Genomic DNA, 25059 nt, shown 5'->3' with positions numbered 1-25059 from the left:
AAGCCAGGAGCCAGGAGCTTCTTCTGGGTCTTCAACGAGGGTGCAGGGTCCCAAGGCCATCTGCTACCACTTTCCCAGGCCACAAACAGGGAGTTGGATGGGAAGCGGGGCTGCTTGGGTTAGAACCGGCATCCATATGAGATCCTGGCAAGGACTTTAACCACTAGGCTACCATGACAAACCCATTTCTACTTTTTCTAAGAGCAAAATTCTACATTTCCCAATGTACTAGCTCACAAATTATTATATACTTTTTTTTAAAGATCTATTCATTTTACCACAGCGAGATATACACAGAGGAGGAGAGATAGAGAGGAAGATCCTCCGTCCGATGTTTCACTCCCCAAGTGAGCTGCAACGGGTCGGTGCGCGCCGATCCGCAGCCGGGAACCTGGAACCTCCTCCGGGTCTCCCACGCGGGTGCAGGGTCCCAAAGCATTGGGCCGTCCTCAACTGCTCTCCCAGGCCACAAGCAGGGAGCTGGACGGGAAGTGGATCTGCTGGGATCAGAACCGGCGCCCATATGGGATCCCGGGGCTCCCAAGGCGAGGACTCCAGCCGCCAGGCCACGCTGCCGGGCCCAATTATTATATACTTTTGATTAAGTCTACCAAATTTTCAGGAAAAGAATATTTTAACGAGATAAGAAATATCTATAATATTACTTGGATAAGTTCTGTCATTGTTTTTAGTATGTATTCATTGAATATTCTTTTCCATAACTAATAAATGTTTCTATATTTTTATGGAAGTCCTAATCATGAATACAACTCATTGTATACTTAGAATTAACAGAATAATAGACAGTAGTAATACTTGACTGTTGCTATACAATTATCACAAAGAAGAAAACGCATTATCACTACTTTGGAATTTCGTTAAAGTGAGGCTGTCATTTCAATCTTTGAGGGAAATGAGAGTGGAGGGAGAGTTAGGGTCGTGTGGTGAACTGGAAGGAAAAAGGGAGAGATGGGAACTGGTGTCCATTACAAAATAAATTTGGCATTCAAGACGTGGCCTGTAAATCAAAGCCATCTGAAAATATGTTAAGGCCTGATTCTTACATGAATGACTCATCCGGTACAACCAGTAAGAAGATGACAGTGAAATTAATATCTTAATATCACTGAAAATAATGCCAAAGTCTATTATCATTGGACATTTGACATTTAAAAAATGCAGAACTGGGTGAACCAGGTGCTTGCCTCTGAAGATTGTACAAGATGGAAAGGTTCTTGAGCAAAATTTCCAAATGCTTCTAAGAGGTAGTAGAAGTCCTGTTATCTGCCAATTCATATCTATTCATGGGGCCTATATTTCAACTACAGAATCAGTACCACTGAAAAAAGAATCTATGGAATATTTGCATGCTTGTATATTGTACTAAATATATAATATACATATAAAATGTACTTAATTTTAAAAGCACAACCTTGAGGACAATCAAGATGGCGGAATAGGGTAAGGACACATTTAAACAGATGGAGAAACATTAACCAGTATGAAGCAGAGAGGGCACATTCCAGGAAATAGAAGAGGACAGAACAACAGCAGAGGGGTACCTGGAGACTGACAGACACAGGAAAGCAGTAGAAACAACAGTGTGTTGTTACTGTGACTGATACCCAAAGGCATTCAGCCAATGGCGATCAGAACTCCACCAGCAACCAGGTGGGAAGGTACATTCACCAGGAGCTCCATAGGTGAAGCCAGACAAAGAACTACCCATCTTGCTAGGCTGAGAGGGAACTCATTTCTGACTCAGTGAACTGCAACCATGTGGCACCCTACAGGTTCCACCCAAGACAGATCTAGGTAACCCTCAGACCTGTCAGCCAGCACATCAAGAACTCTAGTAGTGGCACATCAGGCCCCATTTCTTACAGTGTGGCAAGGAATTTAAGATTGCAGGGGACAACAATGAGCTGTGCATGTGCTGAGCTTGGCTAGAACTCACTGAGCTCAGTGGATTGCACTGGTCCCACAGGAAAATAATACCAACCATGGCATTGTACGGGTCAAAATAGGTCTGTGTGGCCCTCACACATAATGGCCAACAGGTTCCAGTAAGATCAGCACCACCAAAAACCTAGCTAATCCTGGGACCTGCTCCAACTGCAAGTGGGAGAAAGATTGTGCAGACAATGGTGTAGTCTCAGTACAATGTCACAGAAGGTGGAGACTGGTGATCTAGGAGCTGGGGCTACGGAGACCATGGTGGAAATGTGACATAAGAACCCAGACCTGGAACTCGCTGGAAGGTGTGGCACAAGTGACTGCAAACAAAGAGTCATGTGCCAACTGCAAGAAGTAAAATCAAACTGTAGACCTGTGGATGACACAGCTGAGAAACCTGCCCCAAGGAGAAGAATCTGATAACCAGGAGTACAATGACCAAGAGCAAAAGAAGAGACAAAGGGAAAATGAATATTACTGAAGATTCCCCTGCAAAGGAGCAAAACCCTATTCAAACCTCAGAGTTAACTGTGGAAGATTAAAGGAAATGGGAGATACAGATCAAAACACTTGTTATATAGCTTCTTAACAATTAAATTAGAAGCACATAAAGCAGGTTTTCAAGGAATTTAAGCCAGGGCCTGGCGGCGTGGCCTAGCGGCTAAAGTCCTCGCCTTGAACGTGGTGGGATCCCATATGGTCGCCGGTTCTAATCCCGGCAGCTCCACTTCCCATCCAGCTCCCTGCTTGTGGCCTGGGAAAGCAGTCAAGGATGGCCCAAAGCTTTGGGACCCTGCACCCGTGTGGGAGACCCAGAAGGGGTTCCTGGTTCCCAGCTTCGGATGGGTGCAGAACCGGCCATTGTGGTCACTTGGGGAGTGAATCATCAGACGGAAGATCTTCCTCTCTTTCTCTCCTCCTCTCTGTATATCTGACTTTAAAATAAAAATAAATAAATCTTTTTTTAAAAAAAGGAATTTAAGCAATATGTCACACTGGAAATGAATCAAATGAAAGCTGATCTATCAGAAATGAAGAATACAGTGCAGCCAATGAAAAGTACAGTGGAGAGTCTCCAAAATAGAATGAAGCAAGCAGCAGAAAGAATCTCAGAATTGGAAGACATTTCCTGCCACCACGGTGAAACAAACAAAAAGCTGGAAGCAGAGGTGGATCAGGCTAAAAAAGTATTCAAGAATTGAAAAGACACTATTAAGAGGCCTGATATAAGAGTTATGGGAGTCCCAGAAAGTGCAGAAAGAGAAACTGGGATTAAAGGTCTATTCAATGAAGTAATAAGGGAAAATTTCCCTAATCTAGAGAAAGAATTGGCAAACAACATCCAGGAGGGTCACAGAACTCCCAACAGGCCTGATCAAAACAGATCTTCACCAAGACACATGATCATCAAGCTCTATTCAATCAAACATAAGGAAAAGATCCTTAAATGTGCATGTGAAAAAAAAAAACTGAAATAAAGGGATGCCAATTAAACTCACAGATGATCTCTCACAGGAAACTCTACAGGCAAGAAGAGAATACAGCAAGATATTCCAGATTCTAAAAGAAAAAAATGCACACAGCAAAGCTTTGTCTTTGAAAATGAAATAAAATTCTTCCACAGTAAACAAAAGTTAAAAGAATATGCCTCTTCCAAACCTGCCCTACAAAGGATACTTAAAGATGTTCTCTTGACAGAGAAAAGGAATAGCACTCAACAAAACTAAAGGCAAATGTGAAGAACACCCCAGTAAAATGACAACAGAAGGCTAAACCAATGAACAACCCATTCCTAAAATGACAGGAACAAAGTATCATCCATACATATTAAACTCTGAATGTAAATGACTTAAGTTCAATCAAATGTCATAGATTAATAGATTGGATTAAAAAACAAAAGTCATCTATTTGTTGCCTACAGGACACACATTTCACCAACAAAGATCAGCAGAAACTATATTTCATGGATTTTGATTTTTGTTATTGTTGTTAGTTTCATTGCTTCAAAACACTTTCTTCTGATTAAATTCTTCACTGACTCATAGATCATACAGTAGCATCATTTTCTTCAAGAAGGTTCTTGATTTTCTTTTTCATTTTTTCAGCGACACATTAGTCATTCAGTAGCATGTTATTTAACTTCATGGTGTTGTCAATTTCTTTTTTCTTCCTGTTGTTGATTTTGCTATGTGGCTTTTCATAAGGGGGTGAATTGTAGCTGTGTAATGGAGACTCTCATATTTAGTAGCATGTTATTTTACTTCATGGTATTGTAAATTTCAATTTTTCTTCCTATTGTTGATTTTGTATTGTGGCTTTTCATTTAAGGCAATGTACAGTGACTGTGAAATGAAGACTAACATATCCAGATGTGAGGATACAATGCACTATGCATCTCTACTTCCAAAGATGGACTCCCAAATAAACTGTTTACTATATCTTGAAAATAGGTTGCTGGACTCTCTGCCATTGTCCATGCCCGCAATGATGGACATATGACTGTGTATGAAGAAGTATATGATAGTAATGATATAGGCGAACATGGTGGGGAGTTAAATTGGGGAGGGGATAAGGGAAATCCCAAGGGTCTATGGAACTGTATCTCTAATGATAATAATAACAATAATAATAATAATAGTAAAATATAATAAAAAGAAAAAAATAAAAACACACTCTTTTATAATTAGCAAAGAAGTTTAATAGCCTTCGTCACAAATAAGTAATTTTGATAAGATCATAAATTAAATAAAAATTTTTTAGAGATTAGCTAAATGGAACTTTTAAAAATAGAACATTGTATCTGAAATCATTTTACTGGTTCTATGCTTTGTGTGAGTTCTGATCACCAAGCCGGTTTTTGAGCAAACAGCTCTAAAGTTCATCAGAATGGAAAAAGCTTATGAATCTCCCACATCCTTAGACCAGGAAAGAAGAAATACATTTCCAGAACCCACAGAGCTAAAGATTTCAATCCTGTTCATCATTGAACATAGCACTCTGTGCCTTAACAAATGCAAAGCTATCACAAAAGGAGACATGGACTCAGCTCCTATCTTCTTACCAGTTTCACTGAACTTTGCTTCTTACAAAAAAACACAACAAACAAAAAACTGCTTTGGGCATGATGTTCCACAAAAAAAAGAGTTGTCAGCAAGTTGTTATAGGCTTAGGTTTGGCAAGGAGAGTTTTCAGGGATCAAGTCAAGAACAGGGAAAGAAATATAATACCATTATATGCTCTTGACAAAAATATTTAATAGCAAGCTTTTTTCTAGTGCTGTCACTTTTGAACTTGATATTCTTAAGAAATATCTTGTGAAAAGTCCTGCAGCAAAGTTCATGTGACAAATTCTGTCGAAATATGACTACATAATGTGGGACTAAAGAAAATGTAAGAATTTAAGTTCATGACATATGCCTGACCGAAAAAGGAAATTTAGCTCCTATCTCATAATGCCTTTCATTGTGGGTATTTCTATCAATGGTCTTATTTAATAAATAAACAAATAATTTGGGATCAACACTGAGATATTTTTTACTCAAAATATATATTGATATAATTGCGACATTCACTTTAGTGTGTCAGTTATGAGTGGAATAAACTCTTTCAGGTCATCAATATTAACCCATGCAGTTGACACTGCTTTGTGTCAATACCTGTCTGTAGAAAGCTGGGGGCAAGAGAGTACCTGGACTGCTTCTTTTAGCATCGATGGAAATTTTGTCAGCATCTTTGCTACCAACTTCATATTTAACTTAGTGAAGAGGCTGATGCAGACATACATTTAATTTTCTCAAGTTTAAAAGTGTGTGCACAGCTACTTTAAAGAAACAAATCTATTTTGCTTGGATTTCTCTCCTAAATGTCATCACAGAATTTCCTCTGGAACTCCAACATTTCTTCTTTAATAATTTTATCACCTTTTCAAAATGTTTTCTAAATATCCTTCATAGGTCAATTACACTGTGGCCTTCAAAATATTTTTGATTACAATATTAACAGCATTTTATTGTGTGCTTCTGATTCTATTTCAGTTTGTACTTAGTTTAGACTTTTATTGTTTTTTAAAGAAGATTTATTTATTTTTATTGGGAATACGGATTTACAGAGAAGGAGAGACAGAGACAAAGATCTTCCATCTGGTGGAATGGATGGAATGGAGCTGAGCCGATCAAAAGCCAGGAACCAAGAGCTTCTTTCAGCTCTCCAATGAAGTGCCTGGTCCCAAGCCTTTGGGACATCCTCTACTGCTTTGCCAGGTTATAAGTAAGGAGCTGAAAGGGAAGTAGAACAGCCAGGATATGAACTGGCACCTATATGGGATCTTGGCATATGCAAGGTAAGGACTTTTAGCCACTAGGCTACTGTGCTGGGCCCTCTTTAATTGTTTTTAAGAGATAGTAAAATCAGAAAAGATTTTGGATTTTTTTTTTGAAAAGACTGACATATATTTAAAAGCGATAGAGTGAGAGAGAGGGATTTATGGTTTACTTTTGAAATGGCTACAATAGCTGGAGCTGCATGGATCTGAAGGCAGCAGGCTCCTCTACTCACATATTTGTACTGAGACCCAGCCCTTGAGCCATCCTCTGCTGCCTCTGCAGGCAACCAGCAGGAAGCTGAATGAGAAGTAGAACAGCCAGGACTGGAACCTGGAACCACATGGCATGCCAGCACTGCAGGCAGTGGCTTTACTTGCTTCACTACAGTCCCAGCCCCCAAGATTTTGGCTTTTAAGACTGCTGATTTCCTGTTTCTTTTCTTCAATGAAATTAGCTGGAAATAATTTGAATACAAACTACTAAATTATTTATTATTATTATTATTTTTCTTCCCCTAACAGAGCAGAAGGGAAAAGAATGGCTTAAGAAGGGTTCCATTCTAAGGAATGATCTCAACAGCCATGCATTCTCCTTGAACATTGAGTCTTGAGGTACCTAAGGGTTTTGTGAAGTAAATCTTTGATACAAAGGAGGCTTGACTGCTTTCACTTGTACTGCTTGATCTGGTTTTTGTTCACATTGGACAGATTTATAAAATTTTCAAATACACAGTGGAGTATTTGCAAATATGGCAAATACTCATGTTTATTTCTGCAATTTGATTCAAATGCAAGTGGATGCTCAGAATGTGTTGGAAACACCAAGTGATTATTTTCTATTTTATGGGCTCTCATGTTCATTAAATACTAACTGCTAAAACAGGAAAACATTCATCTCTGTCCTACATAAACAGCATTTTTGCTTGTTTTCAATGGCTTTATAAAATGTACTTATTTTTATTAGAAAGGCAGATTTACAGAGAGGAGAGAGGGAAAGATGTTGCATCTGCCATTTCACTCTCCAAGTGGCCGCAATGGCCAGAGCTGAGCTGATCCAAAGCCAGAAGCCAGGAGCTTCTTCTGCATCTCCCACCTGAGTGCAGGGTCCCAAGGACTTGGACTCTGCTGCTTTCCCAGGTCATAAACAGGGAGCTGGATTGAAAGTGGAGCAACTGAGACCATATAGGATGCTGGTGCTTGAAGGTAGAGGATTAGCTTGTTGAGCCACAGCATTAGTTCTGTTTAATGGTTTTCATCACTCATTTGGCAACTGTTTTGATCAATGATGGACACTAATGTAATCAAATAATTGTTTTTTTTTTTAAATCTTCAATTCCCATGTGGCCACAGTAAGGTCTATAAATGTCTTAGAATGTCTCTGCACCAGGAGAACATGGGACTCAGATTCTCTGGAGGAATCTGATTAGAAGACTCAAAAACATGAATATTATGTAGAGATTTAACTTAACTTTAGTTGGCTAGAGCCAACGTTATGTTATAGAGGTAACTATGAAGGGATGGTTATACTGACTGGTATTTCTAGTCACTGACCCCATCACTACAGAAGATTAAAACCTCAGTGTATCCCATTCTCCTCATTTGCAAAATGCAGCAAATTTAACTCCCACTTTGCACAACTGAAATGGTTGAAGTAAAACATTTAAAGCACTTAGAAAAACATGTGCTACACAATAGGCGCTAAATAAATATTGACTAACGTGGGGGAAAATCAGAGACCTATTTGATTATGTCCTTATAAATCAAAATGAACAAATTACTCCCCTGCCTACTTTTCTTTTTTAATTTATTCAGGAGGAAGGGAGAGTACCGAAGTGGGCAGGGTATAGAGGAAGGCACTAGGGCATAGGGAGAGAGTTGTCCTATCCTCTGGTCCACTTCCCAAATGACTGTTGAGAGTGATGCCAGGAATTGGGAATTGAGTCCAGGGTTCCCATGTGGGCATCAGGATCCAACTACTTGATCCATCACCTGCTGCCTTTCAGGGTCTGCACTATCAGGAAGCTCGGAGAGGGACCAGGAATCAGGAACTGAGCCCAAGTTCTGTGATTTGGGATGTGAGCATCTTAACAGCTAGGTCAAATAATCACCTCTATTTCTTTTAGTCAATGTCACCACACAGTTCTGCAGTAGTCAGAAACGATTAAGTAATAAGAAAGTTTTCTAATACATTCAAAAGCCAGAAAAGACTGTAGAATAACCTATAACATCTAAATTGGTTCCATAGGGAAACCCGGAGCCCGTGTTGTAGTATAGCAGGCACCAGCTGGAGTACAGGCAGCTTCTCTTCCAATCCAGCTCTCTGCTAACACATTCGGGAAGGCAAGAGAAGATGGTCTGAGTGTTTGGGTTCCTGCACTCTATGAAACAAAACCAGGAAGAAGCTCCTGGCTTTGGACAGACCCAGCTGCAGGCATTGCAGCCATCTGAGGAGTGAACCAGCAGACAGGAAGATCTCCCTCTGTCTCTCCTCTGTAACTCTGCCTTTCAAATAAAAATAAGTATATTAAATAGGTTAAGCCTTTATCCACTTCATATAGAAGAAAGTCTGCATGCAATCATTATATATATGGTATGTCTTCCTTGGCAAGCAAAAGCATTATGAATATTAATTTCCAGAGATTGTTGAAAAATACTTTTCCAGCTTAGAGTTCAGAAAACTCCACATTTAGGCATGAACCTTGAAAGTTAGTTAAGTTCTCTGTGATGACTTCTAAAATGGGAGTGAGACTCCTCCCTAAAAAAGGTAGAATCCAATAAGTACTGCATATTGGTGTGCCCTCTGAGCCATAAATTCATATCTCTTACTTCATAAGGATGACCTCCTTTGAGATATAAAATTGTCAAGCTGAACAGAAATAGCTTATATTGAAAAAACCAGCAGAAGCTACAAAAGGTAATGAGTTAGAAGCTGAACTATTAAAATTTTAATAAAAGTCTACGAAAAGGCATTTTGAGGTATTTACAGGAAGTTAGGGAACACCCTCTTGGTTTCATCTAAAATTTTTCCAGAGAGAAAACTGATCAATAAACATGTTAGAATATTCCCCTGCAAGTATAAAAATGTGTTTTCTTGTTATGTTTATAACTCATACTTAACATTCGACTTCTTCAGATGACATTTAAAAGTTACAAGTAAGTTCTATTGTATGACTAATGGGCTGGCTAGTCAGAGTAATTGCTGGAGTGGAACGCTAGCATATTTTCTGCACACATTTCTTTGAATACCTATTTTGGTTCGTCACAGCCATCTGAGTGTAGGTATTTCCTTCCTGCTCTTCGAGGGCTTTGCGTTTTCGAGAATTGCTCAATTTTAAACACTGACCCATTCTGCAGTTCTCATAAACAGTGAAATTGTGTTAACAATGCTTTATTTTCTATTTTATGGCAAAACAAAGCTTAAACATGCTCAAACATCCAGGCTGATGTGTGATATTCCAACAACTAGATTTGAGAGAACATTTCAGTATAGACTGATCTTTCTATCAGTAGAGAAGTAATTCAATGGTATACATTCAGCAAAAGAAGAAGTGCAACTGAGTCTTTCAAAAGGTCAAGAATAATTAAGTACTGGGTCCAGAGGATATAATGAGTATTATTTACAGTAGTATGTACTTAATATTTACATGAAAAAGAAGTTTTCTGTTGAAAGGTGACAATGGAATAAAACTTGGCTGTTCAAATGTATCTGCTTGTTTTTATCTTTTATGGGTATGGCGGAGAGTGAGACACAGGAACAGAGCCTCCATCTGCTGATTTCATTTCCCCACAATGGCAGGGCATACGCTATGGCTGGGGCTAAGGCCTGGAACTCATATCCAGATCTCCCATGTGGGACACAGTGTTCTAATGGCCTGCCTGAAGCTGTGCATTAGCAAGAAGCTGGGACTGAGAGCCACAGCCATGACTGGAGCCCCAGAACCCCAATATAGGACACAATCATCTTAATGGATATCTTGACTACTAAGCCAGATGACCACTCAAAATGCTAGATCCTTGAAAAATCCGACAGCCTTAATCAGAGAGATGCTCTTACATCATAGTGGGACTTGATGCAGCCCAAATAGAAGCTTGCAAGTCAGAAGGTAGACAAGAATTAAATGCAGAGCCTAGCACGGTAGCCTAATGGCTTAAGTCCTTGCCTTGCAAGCACCAGGATCCCATATGGGCACCAATTCTAATCCTGCTGCTCCACTTCCCATCCAGCTCCCTGCTTGTGGCCTGGGAAAGCAGCTGAGGATGGCCCAAAGCCTTGGAACCCTGCACCTGCGTGGGAGACCTGGAAGAAGCTCCTGGCTCCTGGCTTTGGATCGAATCAGCTCAGCGCTGGCCTCTGCAGCTAGCTGGGGAGTGAACCAGTGGATGGAAGATCATTCTCTCTTTCTCCTTCTTTCTGTATTTCCAATAAAAATAAATCTTTAAACAAAGAATTAAATGCACATAAAAAGTACGTATTTTCCATGCTATCCTGAAAGAGCATTTAAACAACAACCTTTTTTATTTTAAAAGGAGTAACATTCTCCAATCCTCTCCTTCCAGCAACATAGCCCCCAAACGATCAACACCCTCTACTACTATTCGAACAGGTATGTGTTTTAGTAGGGGTATCTCAACTTTGCCATTCTGCAAGTCTTTGTTTTCCAGCGAAATACACACAATCATGGGGTATTTAGGTGGCCTGAGAGGTGCCTGAGGGATGCAGAGCTGCTGTTTGGGGATAGCTAAAACTCTGACCTGAAGCAACGCACTGCAAGATCAACAGCCTTTTCTTTCACACTATTATCCAAAGAAACAGCAACCTGCCCATCTCCGGTGGTAGTGCTGTTCCATTTAATAGGTTAGGACAGTTATCTTCCACTCAAGGACTGTTGAAAAACATGTCAGACATGCCTTTCAACATTGGACAGCAGTCACTAACCAGAGGTATCACGGCAGCAAAAGCTGCTGGGAACATAATCATCTAAAAATATAGCCACTCACATACCAGTTGATGAATAAAACAAGCACCCTGCTCTGGAAATCTCTGATTTTTATGAGCATATTACTTTCAGTAGTTATAAGCACTCACTCTGTACCTAGTAGTTACATCAGTCAAAGTAAAAAAATTCATACTTTATATCTTTTCCGTTTAGAGCAACAAACACATCCCAGTTTTGATGCAGGACACACAGGGGACTGTTGAGGATGAACTTCTATTTAATGATATACACATACATGGTGATATCTTAACTTTCAGGCATGGAACGAGGTGGAAAACTCGAGGCCACTAAAAGTAACATGTGGAGTCAAGAAGAGGCTTTTCAAACGCTGCCAGTAAGTTTAAAGCCTCTTTTGCCTCCAGAGCCTCTGAAATAGGACTGTAGACCTGTAAGCCTCAGGTTTCCTGAGTAGTAGGATCTAACCCTCCGATTTAGCATTTACTTCCCTCCCCATAACAACTCACATGCAGAAAATAAGAATTTCTCTCTAGACTTTCTAGCTGATTTTGTTGTTTTCTGATTATGGGTGAATAGGTCATTCTCCATTCATAGTAAGGAACGTTTAGGGCTGGATGGCTTTGACAATATGCTAGGAACAGCTTCCAGCAAATTGTCTCAGGCCAAAAGTAAAGAACTATGTTCAGAGCCACGAAATGTGTTTTTAAACGCTAACATTTCAGATGGTTCTCTTTTTCTAGCCTTAAATTCTTCATTGGTTCTCTTTTGGGTTGCTACCAAGGCCATCTAGCCTCTTAGAAGCCAAACCTGTGGGGCCGCAGCCTGGACAATTAAGTGGGGGGGAGAAGACATCGCTGCGGGAGAGGCAGCTCCACCTGTTGAGGTCAGTTGGTTTATGGGGCTCGCCCCAGGTACGGTTGGGCCGCGGCCACTCCCTCTGTGCAGAAGCTCCTGCCCGTCGACGGGCGAGGGCAGCGCACGGCAGCCACGACTGCTTGCTCAGAAGGCAACAGCGATCGAGACGGGTCATTGGTCTCGCGTGGACCCGGCACGGGAGGCGGGGGCAGCGGGGCGGCGAGGGCAGCACGGGCCGGGGGGCGCGGGCCCTGGTGGGGTGAGGGGGAGGCGGGCTCTGCCACGCGCTGAGGAAGAAAGCCTGACTCATGTCGTGACAGCGGCGACAGGCTCCTGGGAACTGAAACTCGTGATGCCGTTGCTGCGGAGAAAAGCCTCATTACCCCTTCCGCAGGCGGGGATGGGGTGGGGAGGGGGACACCCCCCAGGGCGCGCCCCCCCCGACCGGCCCCCGCCTCGGCCCACGTGCGCGGGCCCGCGGGCGCGCGCCGGCCGCGTGTGAGAACACGGCGGACACACCTAACCCGCACGCGCGCGCCCGCTCGCCGCCCCACCCCCCGACGAGGCACAGTCACACTGTGCGACCCGGATTCGCTCCCTAGGCCGAGGCGTCCCCCACCCCCACCCCCACCCCCACCCCCACCCCACCTCCCCAGGCGAAGGCGCCTCCGGCAGCCTTCGGCAATTTCCGTCCCGGAGACCCGACGCTCGGCCAGGCCCGAAGACCTGCCGCCTCCTTTCCAGTCAGACCCGGCTTTATGTCTGCGGCGCCGGGGCGCATGCGCAGACGCCATCTTCCCTGCTTTCCCCTCCTTCTGCCCCCTCCCGCCTCCCGCCGCCGCCTCTCGCTGGCGGTCGCCCCTCCTCCTCCTCCTCCTGCGCTCGGGCTCTGGTCCCTCCTCTCCCGCTGCCGCCAGAGACTGGGGGGTACGGCGGAGCCCGAGGAGAGCACTAGTAACAACCACCACAGCCCCCTCTCTGCCCGACACCCTCCCTCGGCACCCACCCGCTCCCCCGCCCCGTTGGCCGACACCGACCAACCCCACCTCTCGTTCCTTTGAACGGCGTCGGCTGCAGTCGCTGCACCAGCTCCGTCTGGCCACCGACACCACCGAGAAAAGGAGCCGTCGCCGCCTGCGGCCCCCCTCCCGCCCGACCCCGGGAGCAGCAGCAGCAGCGGCGGCGGCGGCGGGGTGAGGACGAACCGGCTGCGGAGGAAGAGGACGAGGGAGAGGCTCGCACGCACCTCTGCTCCAGCGCTCGTCCCGCCGCCCTGCGGGGAGGCTCGGGCGCCGGCCCCTTCCTCCCCCGAGGACGTGTGCCGAGCCGAGGCGCCTGCCCTGAGGGAGGAAAATGCTCGGGCTCCATGGCTGCCAGTGATGGAGCGGTCCCTGGGCTCCCGCCGCCGCTGCCACTGCTGCCGCCGCGCCCCGGCCGTGCTCCGCGAGGACCCGGCGTCTCTGCGCGCCCGCCCGCGCCTCGTTGCTGGGCTCACCGTACCGGGCGCCCCGCCGCCGTCGCCGCGCCGCTCGCAGCCGCGCCGCCCGGGCCCCAGCCGCGGCCAGCGTTTCCTCCCGGAGCAGCCGCCGCGAGCCCAGGGGGTTTGAAAGGGTCTGCCGGGCGAGGGGGGAGGGCCGAGCGGGGCCGGCGGCACCGGGAAGGGGAGGTTTGAGCGACAGTGAGCTCGGGGCTCGCCGGCGGCGGCGGCGCCGGGGGAGGCGAGGGAAAGGCGACACTCGCTCCGCGCTGCCTTTCCGTGCAGAGCGACCGGGAGGGCTTTTGCAGCGGCCGCCGCCGCGGCGGGAGGAGGGGGCTGAGGTGGCTTCGGAGTTGGCCAAAGAAGGTGGGCATTTCTCGCTTTTCCTGCCCTCTCCTCCTCTCCCCTCTCCTGCTCTCCCCCCTCTCCTGCCCCTCACCCCACGTGAAGCGGAATATAAAGGGGGGTGTGAGACTAGAGGGAAAGTGAATGGCGAAGGACTGAGGGGGGTGGTCCCCCTTCGGGTCCCCGGCCGCCCTGTTCACCCTCGTTCATCCTCCCTTTCCGAAGCTCGCCCGCGAAGGCAGGAGGAGCTGCCGGCGCCTTCGGCTGAGGAGGAGGAGGAGGAGGAGGAGGAGAAGAAGGAGGACTCGCGCCGGGAGGAGCGTCAGGTCCCGTTTTCCTCTCCGGCGTCTCGTCTCGAATACAAAGATTACGGTGCAGAAGGAAATTGCACTCGCCTCCTCCGCCCCCCGGTACCCGACACAATGCACCAGCCGCCCGAGGCCGCCGCCGCGGCAGCCGCCGCAGACATTAGTGCTAGGAAGATGGCGCACCCGGCAATGTTCCCTCGAAGGGGCAGCGGTGGTGGCAGCGCCTCTGCTCTCAGTGCAGCAGGTACCGGCGTCGGGAGTACTGCCACAGCCTCCGAGGATTTTCCGCCGCCCTCGCTTCTCCAGCCGCCGCCTCCTGCAGCATCTTCCTCGTCGGGACCACAGCCTCCGCCTCCACAAAGCCTGAACCTCCTTCCGCAGGCTCAGCTGCAGGCACAGCCTCTTGCGCCAGGCGGAACTCAAATGAAAAAGAAAAGTGGCTTCCAGATAACTAGCGTCACTCCGGCTCAGATCTCCGCCAGTATCAGCTCCAACAACAGTATCGCGGAGGACACTGAGAGCTATGATGATCTGGATGAATCTCACACGGAAGACCTCTCTTCCTCCGAGATCCTTGATGTATCACTATCCAGGGCTACTGACTTAGGGGAGCCTGAACGCAGCTCCTCAGAAGAGACTCTGAATAACTTCCAGGAAGCCGAGACACCTGGGGCAGTCTCTCCTAATCAGCCCCACCTTCCTCAACCTCATTTGCCTCACCTTCCCCAACAGAATGTTGTGATCAATGGGAATGCTCATCCACACCACCTCCATCACCATCACATTCATCATGGGCACCACCTCCACCATGGGCACCACCATCCATCCCATGCTGCTGTGGCCAGTGCATCCATTCCTGGAGGACCACCCTCAAGCCCAGTATCCAGAAAACTCTCCACAACTGGAAGCTCTGATGGTGTTGCACCAGTTGCACCAGCTTCTGCTGTATCATCGAGCGTCTCACCTGCATCTGTAATGACTAATATCCGGGCTCCTAGCACTGCAGGCGGGATAGGTATAAATTCTGTTGCTGGCGCTAATACAGTGAATAATGTCAGTGTTGCTGCTGTGGGTAGTTTCAGTCCTAATGTGACAAGCGGTATGCTGGGTAGTGCTAATATAAGTGCAAGCAATATTCCTAGTGCTGCTAGTGTGAGTGTTGGGCCTGGAGTTCCTAGTGGTGTAAATGTGAGTATCTTGAGTGGCATGGGCAATGGGACTGTGTCTTCTGCCACGGCTGTTAACAGTGTCCCCGGTGCAGCCCCGGGGATGACTGTGGGATTGGTTTCAAGTCAGCAGCAACAACCAACAGTTAACACGTCAAGGTTCAGAGTTGTGAAGTTAGATTCTAGTTCGGAGCCTTTTAAAAAAGGCAGATGGACCTGCACTGAGTTCTATGAAAAAGAAAATACTGTACCTGCTACTGAAGGCGTGGCGATCAATAAGGTGGTGGAGACTGTAAAACAAAACCCGGTGGAAGTATCTTCTGAGAGAGAGAGCACGAGTGGGAGCTCTGTGAGCAGTAGTGTCAGCACTCTGAGTCACTACACGGAGAGTGTAGGAAGTGGAGAGATGGGAACCCCTACAGCGGGGGCACAGCAGCAGCCGCTGCAGGTACCAGCTCAGCAAGGGGTAGGCCTCCAACCCATGGATTTCAGTAGCACTGGGCCCCCGAGTTTTTCTCAGTCACAGATGTCGCAAGTACAATTACAGTCTCAAGAACTGAGTTATCAGCAAAAGCAAGGTCTTCAGCCAGTACCTCTGCAAGCCACCATTAATGCTGCAACTAGTATCCAGCCAGCACCTGTGAATGTGGTTGGTGTAACTTCAGCTTTAGGTCAGCAACCTTCCATTTCTAGTCTGGCTCAACCCCAACTGCCATATTCCCAGGCGGCTCCCCCAGTGCAAACTCCTCTTCCAGGGGCAGCACCGCAGCAGTTGCAATATGGACAACACCAAGCAATGGTTTCTACGCAGTTGGCCCCGGGCCATGGTCAACCGGTGACTCAGAATCCTACTTCAGAGTTTGTGCAACAGCAGCCGATCCTTCAGACAGCAATGTCCTCTGGCCAGCCCAGTTCTGCAGGAGTGGGAGCAGGAACAACAGTGATTCCTGTGGCTCAGCCCCAGGGTGTCCAGCTGCCAGTGCAGCCCACAGCAGTCCAAGCACAGCCTGCAGGGGCAGCGGGCCAACCTGTTGGCCAGGCTCCGACAGCAGTGTCTGCTGTACCTGCTGGCAGTCAAATTGCAAATATTGGTCAACAGGCAAACATACCTGCAGCAGTGCAGCAGTCCTCTGCCCAAGTTACACCTTCAGTTATTCAGCAAGGTGCTCCTCCATCTTCACAAGTAGTTCCACCTGCTCAAACTGGGATTCTTCATCAGGGAGTTCAAACTAGCGCTCCAAGCCTTCCTCAACAATTGGTTATTACACCCCAGAGTACCTTGTTAACTGTGCCTCCCCAGCAAGGAGTAGAACCAGTAGCTCAAGGAGTTGTTTCACAGCAGTTGCCTGCAGTTAGTCCTTTGCCCTCTGCTAGTAGTATTTCTGTTACAAATCAGGTTAGTTCAACTGGTCCTTCTGGAATGCCTTCTGCCCCAACAAACTTGGTTCCACCACAGAATATAGCACAAACCCCTGCCACTCAAAATGGTAATTTGGTTCAATGTGTTAGCCAACCTCCCTTGATAGCAACTAATATAAATTTGCCCTTGGCACAGCAGATACCACTAAGTTCTACTCAGTTCTCTGCACAATCGTTAGCTCAGGCCATTGGAAGCCAAATTGAAGATGCCAGGCGTCCAGCGGAGCCCTCATTAGTTGGCTTACCTCAGACTATCAGTGGTGACAGTGGGGGAATGTCGGCAGTTTCAGATGGGAGTGGCAGCAGCCTAGCAGCCTCTGCTTCTCTTTTCCCGTTGAAGGTGCTACCGCTGACGACACCCCTGGTGGATGGTGAAGATGAGAGGTAAGACCATGTCATATTTCTGCAGACATTCAACAGATTCCAAATTCTATTTAGTAAATATTTGTGTGTATATATATATGCACAAAATTAGTCTAAAGCAAAATAGTTTTAATTTGTTGTGGAAAATGTATTTTCATATCTTTTCTAGAGGAAAGAATATTGTTGAATGATTTCAGACTGGCTAGGAGAGTGGGTAAAGAGAATTTGGTAGTTAATACTGAACATATTTTCACATTTAAAACAGGTTGGGGGTTCACCAGGTGGTTTGTATTTATAAAATGCTTTCTAGAAAGATTAGTTATTAAAAGCTTGATTTTTGCCGACACGTAATTATTTTAAGTTAGAAAAATCTGTGTGCTGATCTCTTGGAGGGGTTGTGGGCCCGACATTTGTTCTCCTTTACTAGATAACCTTTTTGCAGTTCCACTGTTTTTGATCTTACTTTGTGAAAGATTCTGTTACCTGCTTTCCCCAGTCAGACACTGAAGAAAGGATGACCTACTCCGGATTACATAGGTTGCTCTCTTACTGTAACTGACCAACTTTCGTGTGCACTTTCAGTGGTCATTTTATCTCAACAAAAGAATTTAAGATCTTAAAAAATGTTTTGCTGTGAAAGAGCATACAGCTGTTAAAATAACCAGAGTTATCTGTTAGTGTGCTACGCGTTTTTTTCTTTTGCATAGAAGCTAAAGGTGGTAGCCATTTTAAGAGTGAAGAAAGTCTTGCATTTGTTGAGCCATGAAAATGAGATGTTCTGCTAATCTACTACACCTGTTCCCTACTTGGTTTACCAAAAATACACAGAGAACTTAAAATACATTATTAAATCAAGATCTTCAAAGGATGGAAATAGTGTATTCATTATGCTTATTGAATCAAAGTATGTCTTTTTAAGAAATGGACTGGCTAGAAAAGTTGTGAAATCTTTCATATTTTTACATTGTTTTAAAGCCTGACTTATTTTTAAAGGAATGTTCTTTTTACAGATTTACCAATCTAATTAACTAGGATCAAAATATAGGAATTATGAAGACTATTCATTTGCACTGGAATTTCAAGTGTGCAAGATAATTATTTTACTCTTACATGGAAATTTTTGCAATTGAACTTTTTCAACCAATTGAGACACTGATATTCAATATGTATATTTGTGGGTTTCACTTCGGAAAATTGAGCATGTTGCAAAAGAATTGCAATTTCAGAAAAAAAAAAGGCCGAATGTTTCCTGACATTTAAAAATTTTTTCTTAGGTGTTTGAAAGGTGAAAAAAGTCATGTTTAGTTGAAATGAGTTCAAGTCCTGTCTTTCAGGATTTTTATTTTTCTAATAATAATGTAATTAAAATCTCGTTATCTGACCAAATGTATTCAGTACCATTTGTACAAAATTACTCTTCAAAAGATAGATGCCGAGGACACAGCTCCTTCCATAATCCCATCATAATTCTGTCAAATGTTAATTTAATCAATTTCATTCTGATAATGACTTGTTTCAAAGATTTACATAAAATATTTTGTAAATTAAAATGGTGTATTGTAAGCCAAGATTCTATAGAAACAGGTAAAACATATGGCTGCTACTTTTAGGGAAATAAAAGCAGTTGAAATACCCAAGTGAAAACCCACGCGTTGTGAACTCAGAGCTGCAATGACTGTGGTCTCCTGGTATGACTGTCCTGTTGGCAGGGCCTGATAGGGCTTTCCAGAGCTTGCTGTTCCAGGCTATTAAAAGTCAGGTGATGCTACTTTTAACTAGGTTTTTAACTGTAGGGATGGTAGATTATTTAAGATACTAGTACAAGATTAAATTTTCCAGATAATAACAGATTGAGATTAATTAGGGACAGGAAGGTTTGGAATTCTAGAAAGGGACAAGAAGATAACACTGAGAGGTATGAAATACTGGCTAAAAGTCACCAGTCCTCAGCTTGTTCATGTTTTGTGAGTCAGTGTTAAACGTTAGAGTCAGTCATTAGAACTGGAAGGGTGTTGTTTTGGAGATGTCCTTCAGTGTCTGTAAAATCAATACATCTCAGCTCTCCAAATATTATTAAATTGGAAAGGACAGATGTGAGTATTATGTAATCTTTATTGTGTCTTAGTGGAGATTATTTTATAATTACAGGTTGGAAAAGGAAATGTTCATTCATATTTTCCCAAGAAAGAGAATTTGAGAATACTTGCAAGAGAAAAAGTGATATTATTGAAGAAAAATTCTGTTTACTTCTGTGATAGCTTCTCCAGCTCACCTCACTGGTTACTCCCTGGGCTTGGTTACCATGCCTCTTGTGGGAAAAAGGGGAACATTATAATTTCAGTGTTAGGACTTAGAAATGTGCAACAGTATAACTATTGGATGGGAGAACAAATCCAAGTGCTTAATACTTTAGATTTTAAAAGATTCATTAGAGTTGTGAAAGATGCTTTCAATTGGCCAGTTCAGACTATAGAGATGGGACTCAAACGTTAAAATTGCCTTGTTTTTCAAAGTTCATTCTGCCTGAAAAGGTCTCAGTGTGTTAAGTTTTAACCTGGCCTTATCTTTCGGTAATTGGAAGATGCCAGTGTTTCGTACTGAAATGGAATCTTTTGTGATCTGTTATTTCAGCCTCTCACAGAAATTGGTCAAACTTCTCTTCCTTCTTCAAAACTGCAGAGATGTACCTTCTGAAGCGTCTTCCTTGCCCAGGAGATGTTGTTTCTCTAGCACTTCCAAATGTTCCTTTATTTAAGTGCTGTTCACGTTCAATTACAATTATGTTTACCAATCTTTCCCAAAAGACTAGGATTTCCTTAAGGGCAGGGAGTGAAAAAAAAATTTTTTTTTGTGCAAATTAATGAGCAGACCTTTCTCTACCTTTCCTATTACAACTTGAAACTTAAATTGTCTCTTGTCTCACACACCTGTTGGAGCTACAGTATCCTATAATGTCTGAAATGTGTTGAAAAGTACCTTCTAAATACAGTGCCTGTTTTATGGTAGGCCCTCAGATATTTATAGAGGAATATTTTACATATAAAATGGTAAGATTCACTTTATATGCTTCAGAGAATGGTAGTATTGTTTGAAACAGCTGCTGAATACAAAATTATAACTTCTTATTTTATATTCACCATTAGAAGTGTGGAGTTGCTTACATTTTTATCTTCAAAGAAAAAATTAAGGAGCCTCCTGGTCCATTTCTTCCTAGTTTTCCTGTCCTAGAAGCAACCACTGTGACCTCTTTCAGATGGTTACTGTGATATTCAACTCCTAGGCTTTACCCTGCTTGTTTGGCAACTAGATACTCATTGTAGCTAGATGTGTTGGGAATATGGACTCGGGTACTGGGCTACTTGGTTTGGGTTCTTCCTCTGTTATTGGCTACTTCTCTGTAACTTTGGGCTACTTGACCTCTCTATGCCTCACATGTCTTGGTTTAAACAAACACTATCTACCTCATAAGATTGTATTAAAAATTCAGTGTGCTTGGAAAACCTTTTGAACTTTGACTCTCATGAATCAAGTGTTAAAATACTCCTTGCTTTTCTTTCTCTTTTTTGTTTTATTGACTTCTTTGATAGGAAACAAAGACTTAATCCTGCTTTTACCAGCTACCTAGCTGTTCCTCTTCTTCCCAAGAATTAGGATTGTATGGCTATTGATTATTCTATATTCTTGTAAGGTATGCTTGCTTTTCCTATCAAATACAATGTTTTGTGAGTTCCTTGTTGCTACCACCCTGTCCCCAACTATCATTTGTAGAAATGTGTGTTCTCCCTTTGCAAGTTTTCATCTTTAGCATGGTCTGTTTACTTCAAGATACCCGTTTCCTCTCTTCCTTTTCTTCCCTCCCTGTTTTGTTTATTTGGCCTCTACCTTTCTGGACAACAGCGCTTCCTTGGATGCCTGCTGATCGTTGATTAAAGAGCCGATCACAGGTTTTCTTATGGTTTGTTGACTTTTGATTTTACCATGAAGTGATCTGGCTGACGTTCATTGTTTGTCCTCAACCCCATTTGCTTACTTTCCTCATTTTAATCATTCTTTCTGTTACATGTGTTCTCCTATCAGGTTTTGTTATCAATTTATTTTCCTGAGAAAAGTTTCTTTCCTGTTCCTCTGACCTTCTTCCCTTTCTGATTGCCTTGTAGGCTTATTCTGGGATTCCATTCATTTTCTGAATTGGATCTTCTTTGTTGGTTTATTTGTCATTTTTGAAATGACTTGGTTTAACCTGATCACTTGCTTGATTCATTAGGTCATGAATACAGGTAAATTATGCTCACAATGTTGCACCAATGCTTTTTAGCATCCATGCTGCTTTTGACAAATCCCATACTGATTTTTCAGATATTATATGTAACGTGTTTGCTTTTTCTTCCTTCTCCTCTTTCCTTTCTGCATATTTAAAATCTCTGAGAGCCTTTACCATTCTTAACTGTGGAGTTTTTATGTATGTCTCTGTTTCCTTTGTGGTGGCAAAATCTTGGTACATCTTTTTAAGGTGGAAACATCTTCTATTTCTGGAATTATTTTTCTTGAATGAAATTGTTAATTATTTCCACTTTTTTTTTCCTTTTTTTTCCTTTTCTTTCTTTCACAACCTTCTCTTGTTTGGACAGGAGACCTTAACTCGTCTTCTAATGTACTTCTAGCGTTTTCAAAAATTTTTATTTATTTGAAAGGCATAGAGATACACAATGAGGAGAGACTGAAGATCCGTTGACCATCTAACTGCTGGGTCACTCTGCGAATTTCCACAGCAGCTGGAGCTTTGCCCGGGTAAATCTAGGAAATCAAAAGTTGATCTCAGTCTCACGCATGAGTGACAGGGATATGACTACTTGAGCCATCGGTTCTCTGGGATCTGCATTCGAGGAAGGTGGAGTTGGGAACAGACCTACCATTCAAACCCAAGCACTCTTATAGGGAATTTGGGTATCAAAAACGATATCTTAACTGCTGTACCAAAAGCTTACCAACTTCTCTTATTTTCTTAACTATTTTGTTGTTTCTAATTTAAGATTTTATTTCTCCTATTAAATATGTAATATCCAAGGATTGAACTTTTTTTCTTTCTGACAGTTTACTGTTCTTTTTAATAATGATAGTACTTTTTTCTGTTTGCTGTCTGAATAGTAAATGTTAGGTTTTTAAAAAAGCTTTCTTTTTTATGTGTAGTCTGTTTCAGCTTTTATTTTCTGTTTTGTTTTGGTTATCATTCATGTCAGAGCTGTTCATCTCATGTTTTGGTAATCACATGGAAGAGAGTAGGGAATTAAAATGCTGGTGAGAAATTTTCAGGTGGGTATGTTAGTTTCACTGTGCAGTAACCTGACTGGGATGGTTAGTTAAGAGGCTTCTGATGTTAGAGTCTTCATGTATTTCTTCATAGCTGGTTGATCCCATTACAAAGGCTCTTTGATTTCTTGCGGGAAATGAAGGCCTGTCTACACAGTGTTCTGGGGTGGTGTGGAAGAGGTTAGGAGAGAAGTAGAGGGAAAGGTGTTGTGGATTCTCAGCATCTCCAAATTGCTTCTTCACTCAGCCTTGTTTATAGTTTGTTCTTTAGTTTTTTTCTCAAGAATATGAAGGGGAGTTGGGATCTGTGGGACTGGTTGCTTCTTAGACTTTTAAAACAATTTTCCTTATTTTAGGATTCCCCTGAACTCTTGCTCTCTGCATATTCCATTTCCTGTGGACATGATGCTGCCAATTCCTGAGTCTTGGAAATTTCACAGTTTAAATTGAGTTTGTCCTTGACTTTCTCCATTGTTTGTGAAAGACTGGATTTTCTTGTGTTTGCTAAGTCACTGGTAGCCATTTGCTTTCCACCTCCAAAGATGTGTTGCTGTTGTCTTCACATCTTACAACTTTTGTTGGTTTGTGTCTTTATATGTCAAAAAATGCCTTTTCTTAATGTTTTAGTGGGTTCTTTTGGAGAAGGAGTGAAAAAAGTGTTTACTGATACTACATGTGCCTTTGAATCATAGAGTAATGCTAATGTTGAAGGCATTAGGATAGTTACAATGAGTACATATATTTTATGAGTAGGATTGCTTATATATCCATTATAAGAATAGTATATAATTCAGTGTATCTTAATTCATTCCAGTGATCAAAGGTGTAAGAATTACATTCAGCTAATATTTATTGTTACACTTACTCATTTCATAAACTTGTAAGAATTTTTTCCTGTTTAACTGATGAGTAAACTTAATGGTTTTAGAAGAAATAAGTCAGCTAAAGTTACATACAGAGGAGCAAAGCAGAGCTAGGATTCAAAGCCTTTTTTCAATTCAAAATTGAGAACTATTGCTACGTATCAGTTTCAAATCAGTAAGAGGTAAGGCCAGTGCCCATAATAATAGTAGTAGAGTACTGAAAACCTAAATACAGGTCTCATTGTTTCTTATGTTTGTATAATGATGGAATTGCTATAGCAAAAACATGCCATTATGACCCTGAAAGAAATGTCAAGAATTAAAAAAGGAGAAACTCATCAAAGAAGTGTGCCTAAAATGGAGTAGATATTCAAATGTTTAGTGAGTAAATTTGGACATGTTTTCTTCTTTTGAAAATGTATTGTCATTTTTTTCTCAAGAAACGTTTTCATTTTCTAACTTAAATCCAGTCTTTATAACGTTGGCTTCCGAATTGCAAAGCAAGTAGATACTAGTTCCTAATTCTTTAGAGTTTAATTTAAAAACATGAAATTGTGCAGAGCATGTCCTGTTCTGATACTGCAGTATCAGAACCTTGGTGGTTGGTTATTAACACTGTTGTTGAGGTTGACACATCGTGATAAAAATGTGCTCTCGAGGCTCATGAAAAGAAAGTTTACTTGAGGGAAAATTTTTGAAGCATATTTATATATTTGGATTGAGCTTTATATTCTAGGTTGACTTATTTCTCAGTCCCTTGTATTTTCAAATGTCCCTTTCCTCTTCTTCCTCAGTAGTTTGACCAGAAGTTCTAACTGAACCTCCAGCAAACTTCATTTACCATTGTTTACCTTACTAAAACATTCACTCTTTTTGTTTGTGTGTGATATATTCATCCTGTCGTCCCATCTTTTTTACTTCAGTCTGGGTTTCAGATTCCTTTGCTGTGTTGAGACTGTGGTGTGCTAGAATCTATGTGCTATCGATTCCTGAAGGCATCTTGCTGGTGCAGGCTTTCTTGAGCCTTGGATTGCCCCCTGAATATCTCTGCCCATGTTCTTAGTCTCTGCAGGTCAGATGTGTAACCTTTGATGATGACCTGACCTCTCAGGTTTCCTTTGTTAGTTTTTCTTTTGCTCATTATCAGTCTTAGCCTTTAGAACCTGGGACTCATTCTTGGTAGTTCCTTCTCAGCCTTCACATCCTGATCATTACTTCAGGATCATCATGAATTCATCTTTTATTTAGTCTTCACTGCCACAACTGTTAAGTTTAACATCAGGACTCACTCAGATGTCTTTAGTTAATGTGACATCTTGCCGTCAGAATGCTTTTCTTGAAATAGAACTCTGTTCAGGTAACTCACTTTGTCGCTTTAAGGCTTGGCATTTATTTTAAGGTAATTACTTTGATTCTTTGCTTACTCCTCGCCTTGTATCGTATTCTCCTCTCCCCTTTCTTCTGTGGTCTGCTGCGCTTGATCTTCTTTCACAGTTTCTGACCTTACCATTAGTTCTTATTTCTTCCATTAAGCCTCTCTGCACATGCTGATCGTTTAGCCTAAATATCTTCTATCCCCTGTGCTACCTGTGCTCCATTGCTGATAACTTAACTCACTTTTTGAGAGATGTTCTCTGACATCAGTTTAATTTGGGTTCATTGTTAACAGTTTAATAGTACTTGCTGTTTTCTTTCATTTTTGTTTTTTGTAATTATCTGATCAC

At 42.8% G+C, this 25059-nt stretch overlaps 1 protein-coding gene across 10 annotated transcripts in view; it reads left to right on the top strand.

Moving 5' to 3' along the window:
• The first annotated feature begins 13813 nt into the window (after positions 1–13813).
• Positions 13814–25059, top strand: part of TSC22D1 (TSC22 domain family member 1) — a 119700-nt gene continuing 108454 nt past the window's right edge. For 6 of the 10 annotated variants that reach the window (XR_009246398.1, XR_009246399.1, XR_009246397.1 and 3 more), the window contains exon 1: positions 13941–17186. Coding sequence is in view for 4 of the 10 variants with exons in the window: in XM_058670716.1 (XP_058526699.1) it covers positions 14332–17186 (2855 nt within the window). In the remaining 6 variants the exon portion in view is untranslated. The other 4 variants (XM_058670721.1, XR_009246400.1, XM_058670718.1 and 1 more) reach the window with 4 other exon arrangements.

Source organism: Ochotona princeps, chromosome 12, assembly GCF_030435755.1.
Source record: "Ochotona princeps isolate mOchPri1 chromosome 12, mOchPri1.hap1, whole genome shotgun sequence".
In the NCBI taxonomy this organism is placed as follows: Eukaryota; Metazoa; Chordata; class Mammalia; order Lagomorpha; family Ochotonidae; genus Ochotona; species Ochotona princeps.
The sequence above is the reverse complement of the archived record's forward strand: the minus strand, read 5'-3'. Positions and strand labels throughout refer to the sequence as shown.